Source organism: Anneissia japonica, unplaced genomic scaffold, assembly GCF_011630105.1.
Source record: "Anneissia japonica isolate Jap-2015-1 unplaced genomic scaffold, ASM1163010v1 scaffold640_len1575945_cov177, whole genome shotgun sequence".
Classification (NCBI taxonomy): domain Eukaryota; kingdom Metazoa; phylum Echinodermata; class Crinoidea; order Comatulida; family Comatulidae; genus Anneissia; species Anneissia japonica.
The window spans coordinates 1-8,632 of record NW_022684376.1 but is presented as its reverse complement, the minus strand read 5'-3'; the positions used below and the strand labels follow the sequence as shown (position 1 = coordinate 8,632).

General features: G+C 35.0%; 1 protein-coding gene across 1 annotated transcript; it reads left to right on the top strand.

Annotated features, from left to right (window-relative positions):
* Positions 1 to 263: 263 nt before the first annotated feature.
* On the top strand, positions 264 to 4,248 carry LOC117105895 (the record flags this gene model as incomplete). The annotated part of the gene is made up of 3 exons (XM_033247203.1): positions 264 to 622; positions 2,475 to 2,917; positions 3,967 to 4,248. Coding segments are annotated over exons 2-3 (708 nt in total), but the record flags the coding sequence as incomplete, so codon positions are not given.
* Between the last annotated feature and the right edge of the window lie 4,384 nt (positions 4,249 to 8,632).

Below are 8,632 nucleotides of genomic sequence, written 5' to 3'. Positions count from 1 at the left end.
GAGTTAACTTGTGGCCGAGTTGACTTGTGGCCGAGTTGACTGCAGCCGAACTTTTTGTGGCCGAGTTGATTTGTGGCTGCTGAGTTGACTTGTGGCCGCGTTCACTTTTGGCCGAGTTGGATCGAATTCGGTGCAGAGACGACGTTGTCCTCTCTCTCTCTGTACAGTACTGTTTATTTATTTTTAGCCTATAATAGCATTACGTCATATCCAAAGCCAGATTTTGCGGAAAAAAAACCAATGCGGTAAGACAGCCAACTCACAATAATAAAACATTTGCGTCATCTTAGGGTTGCATTGCGTCGCACATAGTCCTAACGAAGTCGGAAATTTGATCTTTGTAAATCTCACAATAGACGTAACAGTGTAATAAATGAAGGGAATTCTTCCCGTACCCCCAGACTAGTTTTCACTATTCTACAAATCTATCAAATGAAACGCTAGCCTACTTAATCGACGGACTTCAACGCAAGTCTGACACATTGCTGCTCCATTGAGTTTGAGTAAGAGGGAGGGAATTCCCGAACCATGCAGACGGTGCTCAACAATTTCAAAATGCTTCGATATTACGCAGTTTACTACCAGTAGTGTACGTTAGCGAAGCTTAAATAAGAGTTCATGTGTAAGTTTTAAGACATTAGGGAATATATATTGTTTGAATACAATCAGAATCAGTCAGTTAGAAATTTGGCTAGGCCTAGGCCCTAAGTTAGACTAGGCCTAGGCCTAAGAAGCCTACTCTTTCCTTTCTACTAGGCCTAGGCTAGGCCCCTAGCTAGGGCCTTGGCCGATTCTAGCTGCTAGCTTACAGAGCTAGGCCACAGGAGGTTGGTTCACAATACCACCAGGCTTAGGTCTAGGCCTACTAAGTACTACTTTTCTACTAGACTAGGCCCATTATATATATAGGCCCTGTTTACTTTGGTTAAAACCTAAAATTATTGTTACATAATTCCATTAAACAGGGTTCGTACGCGTCCTTAAATTCCTGGAATGTCCTGGAAAAACGAATGAGCATTTTCCAGTACTGGAAAGTCCTGGAAATTGGCCTTGAAAATTTCTTCAATGTCCTGGAAATTTGATTATTTACCCATTTATCGTATTTCGCATGATATATACGTAAATTCCAAGTCATGATTAAAATAAGCTAAAAAATGTTCATTTGTTTTTGTCTTTTCAATACTCATACACAATTAAAGTACAGACTGTTGCCCGCATACTGTAGCTATTTCTCAAAAGTAGGGCGGCATGTCTACAATATTACTCTACTCACGCGCGGCTCTCGCTCTTTGACATTACACAAAGGAGACGTGCGGCGGGTACATGTAAGGGCACTAATAATTTTCGGTACTGTGAAATACATGGTAAATTTGGGCATGTATACACTGTGACTGATTATGTACTGTACAGCATATTTTTTTTTTAGCGCAGACTGGGTTATGGCAGCCGAGGCGTTGAAAACTCGAAAGAGGCAATCTAAGCTAGATGAGTTAGATAATTAAAAGAAGAGTAAGAAAAGATGTATTGCGCTGATATTGAAGACTTGTCTGAAAAAGTCATCCATAAGGTTTGCTGATCAGGCCGAGAGTAAAGGTAGTCTGACCGTATCGCCAAAAGCGTACAGCCTGCGTCGAACTGCCGCTGAGAAAAGTCATTACTGGCAGAAATTGAGACAACATTGCTTCAAAATTAGAAGAAATAAAAAATATGTAAATCCAGAAACTACCATACCTATGACATTGTTTCAAATAAAGTGGATTTTTAAAAGGAATATGCTGTCATTTTTGTGTTGCTATTCTGTGTTAAACTTAGTGCTTGCAAATGTTGATAATTCAATTTTACAATGTACTGTATATATTTGCACTACGTATAAACAAATGCAATCATCGCAAACACATCGTACGTTAACATTTGCTATATGATAGATTATAAAAGTTTACATAGGTTTATAATATTAATTATAAATAATAACCATGAATACAGAGATGAAATAAACAACTTCGCAATGTACAATTAAACAAGTTTCAACATTTTAATGACCAATATGTATGAAATTTATGAAATAACAATTAAGATCTCCGCAACGTGCACCCAAAACGAAGGAGATTAGGACACCGTGGGCCGATATTTTTATTGCTTAGCAATGTCAACATCGCCACAGCTCCTTTCATGTAAATTGTTGAATAACCCTGGACAGACGTACACTCCACCAAGGCGTCACAATAGAATCAAGTTATTACTGACGCCCCGGTACCACAAAGCCACCGACAGGTTTAGCCATAAGGCCATGTTGTACGCGCACATTTTTGTTGCCTAGCAGAGAATCAGGTCTGCTGTAGTTCAACTGTATGCTTTGTCTTACTTGCCAGTAAAAAGCTAGTAAAAACACTTTAAAACAGAAATTTAGTCTTTAAAATTAGAAGAATATGAGAAGGTGACTCAATTATTTATAATATCTTTATGTTTCATTGCAGATACTTGATTTTTTAACATGGCAAGTTCTTATATATACTTCATTGTTCAGGTAGACTTTGAGGTGCACCGAGGCCCTTCCAAACACCAAAAGATATTGGCAGGAACACTTCTAAAGTGCTTTCAAGATCATATTCAGGAAAATATTTTGCATGCAGAATCCCTGGATTCAGACATGTTATATTTTACCTTTCCAAGAAACGAGAATATTGAACAAATCAAAAGTGAATATGTTGATTATTTACTTGCAATCACCACTCTTGGAAAAAGATTATTATCTTTTAATGAGCATAAACTTAAAAGAGCGGTGGAAGTAAAAGTAGGTGATGCTGTTCGGGTGGTTTTGAAACTGCCCTCATATGAACTGTTTTATGCAGATGCTGTTTTAAGGTACAAAGGCAACCCTGATACAACCAAAGGAATTTTATTTGGGGTTGAACTTCTTGTAAGTATATGTGTTATGGTTTGAGTAAAGACACTGTAAATTAAATGTTTTTTTTAAAAAAGAGAAAAAAAAAAGAGAAATTTACTGATTTATTTTAATTCCATAGTTACAGATTGCAAACATTGTCACCAGTTAAGTTAGATCTTATCTATCAAAATTGTTATTTAAAATTAAATTTCAAATAACAATTTTGATAGATAACTAACAAAGTGTATAAAGCTGATTTATCCAATGTCTTTTTATACAGCCACCTATGCTAATGCAATATGAACACTACTGTACTTGGAAACAATTTGATTTTCTCTCAGACACTATATTTCTTAAAGGTTTCGCACACTATTTATTATTTCTGTTATTTGTTTATGAGTGGACCCTTGCAATTCTATTTCTATATGAAATGTGTTTACAAATGACAATAAATAATGTATACAGTATATGCTGAATATATATACTGGAATGCAAGGGAAACAACTGGCAAGAGATTGAGAAAAATGGAAAGTTGGTGGAGAGGCTTACTGTACATCCAGCACTGGATAGTAAAAGGCTAAGAAGATGCTGAGTACTGTAGCATTAACCATTTATGTGTGTATTAAGGTTCTGGTATGTAGTGTAATTAGAGTAGTGGTCTACCATTCAATTGCAAACACTTTCTCTTGAAAATTGGGCAGCTTATTTTAATAATTTGCATAAATTGACAAATAAACACCTATTTTGTCTACATAGAGTAAAATAATTACTGTACTACTGGATAAACAGAAGCTAGAAATCACTGGTTTTCTTTTTTCTTTAAATTTCTGTTCCATAATCCATCAAATTCTTTACAGTTAAGAGTACTTGCTGCAACCATCCCCATCTGGGATACTAGGCATTCCCAGTCCAATTACTTCTTAAAGACATGTTCCCTGAAAATGACAAAAAAAAAAATCATACAGAATAATTTTGAAATTAACTTGCTAATTTTGCAGTAACATACGAATTATTAACTTGTCTTCCTTTTTCTTTAAATGAAATTAATATTAATATTAATATTACTTTTATTATTTTATTAGTCACATAAAGGAATGGGTTTAACAGATGGAACATTTTGCAAGAAGCAATATTTCAAATGTGAAGACAATTGCGGAATGTTTGTGTCATTTGACAAATTGATGTTTCATGTATCACTTGCAAATCATGAACCAATGAAAGCTGCTTTTGAGCATTTCAAAATTGGAATGAGAGTCTGTATTCTTGACGAACAGATAGATGGCAAAGAGCAACAAATAACAGGTGTGTTGAAATACCTGTTACCATCCCAAACTACAGGTGGAACCCTAGCAGGTGTTGAATTGGTGAGTTTCTACTCATGTTTAATTTTTTTTTCTTCTGAATAAATAGCACAGTTATTCAACAATGTGATGTTACTGTAATATATTTATTTATTTTATTTACCAAATTTTTATAGCGCCCCTTTCATGAATAATCATGTTCAAAGCGCATTACATTAAGAGTACAATAAATTAACAATCAAAATATAAACAATTGAGAATATCTAAAATTCATAGATTAATTACAATTAATATTTATAAAATTATACAGTAAAAAATTTTAAAAAAAGGATCCAGTATTAATTAACCAACAAGATTGTATAAAACAGTTATAAAAATTAAAAATTTGCATATATCTCAAATCGAGGCATATATTTAATATTTCGGAAGTAATATATTGATACGTTAACAATTTAAATAAAACAATTTAAAATATATTATTGATTAAAATATTTTATTAACAATTCAGCTATAATTAAAACCATCAAACTTCAATTAAATTACCGGTTAAAACATATATATGGGATGGATAGAGCAACTCAGAAATATGTAATTAGAGTTTTTAAATCAAAATATTACCAATTTTCCTGGCATCTGGTGTGCTATTTGTACAGTGAATCAAACTCAGAACAACGAATTTATTGTACTATGAGTACTTTTGACCATATGTCTTCATCAGATATAGATGATGACATATGGTCAAAAGTGAGGATAACTACATTAAAATAGGAGTGATGTTTTGCCCTACTAGACGTGTTATCATACCGAATACTCAGTACGTCCACAAATCCTAGCGTAAAATTTGCAAGTGATTCGGGTGGGAATTGAACCCACGACCTCCATGTAACTAGCCTTATGTCTTAACCACTAGACCACCGAGCTTGCGCTTGATGACTAGTGATGACCCTGAATCACAAGCAAATTTTTTTCGCTAGTATTTGGGGACGTAGAGTGTTCGGTACGACTGAGACAACTATACAAAGAGATTGGAAACGCGACTGGATTCTATTGTTCTCTAGTTTGTGATGTCTTGTGTGTCATTGATATGCAAATAAGGTTGTTCGAACCGCAAGCGGGCAACTTCTACACACGAGATAAGCGGATATTTTCGTGGCTGTATTGGATGTATAATATTTTTAAAAAATATTTAAACTTTTACTTTGGCAATTTCTTTGAAAGGTAAGATACATAACACATATATTGCAGTTTAAATGTCTGAAATTTATGGTATGCGTACATACATTCGGCAGCCCCTATCCTCAGCTGTCCAGGTCTAGGCCTAACCGGGTCCTGACACTCGGTAAAATGATTGAATTAAAGAAACACACTAAATCCATAGTACAGTTTACACACGTTTAAGCACATGTTTTGAAATCATTTACCACAACAGAAATTGAGTTTTTGTGTGTACCTAGTAAGTCATGTTCGGAATTAGAGAATATGTACATACAGTCCAATTGACATATTATTTTCGTATTAATTACAGCTTTTCGGGCAATTGAATGTTGGAAACATCAGCTATTAAAATACACTTTTCTCTAATTCATGAACCATTAGTTATTGACAGGTAATATACCGAAAAATTAGCTAAACCTGTTTGTACCTATATTAAATATCTTTATGGATTAGATGATTATATTACATAGCCTATGTAAATACGAGTACGTGATTGTTCGAAATGGCATCACGTGACTAGCTTTACGAGGATCGGAGACGTTATAACTTTTAAAGTGACCAGTCTCTGACGTCACTGGATTACACCCGCATTGCGCCCGTAGTGAATGCTAGTCGAAAGCTCACTAATTGTGAATGTGCCTAGCGCTTCGAAAATGGCGACTTTAAATAGGCCTAAGTTTAAATCTCTCGATGAAGACAAATTGGATTCTCGGTGTACAAAATTTGTTGTGAATTCATTCGTTAATGTAGGCCTACTCAGTGAATATTAGGCCTGGCCTACTTGCATTGAAAATTTCACAGCAACGAAGCTCAACGCGTTTCTCCGGTCAATCTTCGCTGAGGTAAGGAGAGCAAATGGTGAATTGTACACTAAACGATCAATGATAACGCTACGCTACATACTACAGAAACATTTTTTAAAAGTGACGGTAATATGAAGTATTTTGGCTTTGTAATATAATATTGTGTAAAAGTTCTTGATATTTAAAGTAATGTGTTCTGTTAATTATTTGCATCTATTTTTGGCTATGTAATATAACAGATATTGCCTTTTCTATCGGTGTAATAATAACATTTGATATCCCCTTAGGAATTATATTTTATATATAATATAAAAAAAAAAATATAATTCCCTTGGGGATATCAAATGTTATATTTCACCTCTAAGCAGGCAATATCTGTAATAAAATACTAAATACTGCCTTAAACTATGCTCTATTTTAGGCCTACAGTGTGGCCTAGCCATTATGCCTAGGGCATAGGGCCATTTCGGCCTGGAACAAGTTCGGCTACGATGTCAGGAACACCTATTCGATAGTTGTTTTCATTTACACGACTCAGTGATTATGAACTGCATAAGCAGTAAGCATTCGCTTAGCTGAAACAGTGTTTGGTTTACTGGATTTGCATATCAAAAGCATGCAACACACAACAAATCGCCGGGATGGAAGAACAAAGGAAATCTCGGGTCGTTTCCAATCTCCTTCTATAGTTGTCTCAGGGTACGATAACACATAGGCTAGGGCAAAACATCACTCCTATGATATTTTCCTGACGCAAACGTTCACATCTTAATAGCACTTGCAGTACCCCCTGCTACTGACTGGTCCTTGATTCAGGCCCCATACGTATTCTAATACAGGTCTAATGGCTTGTTTATAAAACAGCAATAATGCATGGTTATCAACAACTGAACGTTTCAATTGTCCAAAAAAAAAAAATGATTTAGAATTAGACTTCTTAGTGATATTATCAATCTGAGGTTGCCATGATAAATGTCAGGTCACTTTGGTGACCTGACTCCAGGTCAATTTTTTCACATGTTTTTTCACATGCTCTCTCAGCTTACAAAGAAAATTACATTGGCTTACTTAAGGCAGGCTCATGTCGACACGGAACTCAACTCAACTCGTCGACATGAGTGCTCCGCGCAACTGAAAGGAACTGAACACAACTGACCGCAACTGAAAGGAACTGACAGTCGCGCATATTTGTCGATATGAGTCAAGTTGAGTTGAGTTCCTTTCAGTTGTGTTCAACATTTTGCAGAACTGAAAGGAACTGAAAAAAGAGCGAAAAAAAATAATGATTGGAAATCAAAGGAACTGAAAACGTTGATCCTGATATTAATCGTAATCAAGATGCATTAACTGAAAAAAGATATTATATTACAATGTTTTGTTAATGGCAGATTACTTTATTCTTTGTTTTAAGAAATATAGGCCATAGGCCAGATTTTTATTCTAACACATTAACAAATAGGCCTAAGCTAGGCCTAATAATAATAATAATAATAATAATATAATACAGCATGTACTTACCATATTCTAGCTAGCCTAGTCTAGGCCTAGAGTGTAGTAAAAAGGCAGGCTTCCTATGCCCAGGCCTACTAGGCCTAGCCTACGTCTAACTCTACGTACGACGAGTAAAGACTTGACTAACTAACTAACTGGCATGCAGATTTCACTTCCAAAATCCATTTTTACGAATTATAAATAATCCTGTAATTCTTGGGAGTGTGCATTGTTTTTTAAGTTAGTTTCGTACAAATTCTTTAACAGTAGAACATTATTATCTAGGGCCTAGGCTTAGGCCTAGGTCAGGAAAAGCTAAATTCTTTTTTCAAAAAGTCCCTCTGCAGTGTAGTGTTAAATTATGAATTCTATCAAAAGTATGCTGCAGCATTTGCGTAATATTAAATTAATACATTTTTATAACATATTTGACAGCTGATTCATGTAAACATTGTCGCGTATAAAATGCATTCGTGTATACTTGTTGTTTTTGTTTTTGTCTTTTTTTCATATAGAAAAAGACCTTTCTTTTTTAACTGTTCCACCAGTTTTTGCATGAACCCATTTCAAATAGACCAATATGCGATACACTACTAAATTTTAAAAAAAGAGTAGAAACACTTCAAAAATAATTTTATTATTTTTAACCACACGTCTAATCTTACAAGCATTCAAACATTTATTTGCAGTTGATGAGATTTCGGAGCGCTCATGTCGACGAGTTGAGTTGAGTTCCTTTCAGTTCCGTGTCGACCTGAGCCTGCCTTTAAGATTAATTTGTCTATTTTTGCAATAAAAAAAACTCAATTTACATAATCTTTCATCATTTTGATCGGCAAAAGTATTGCCTCTCCGTGAGTGGTACAGTCTGTTTGAAATCGTTTTTAACGCCCACCCCTCCCCTTCAGGCCCGGCTAACTAATACCTCCGAATTTCTT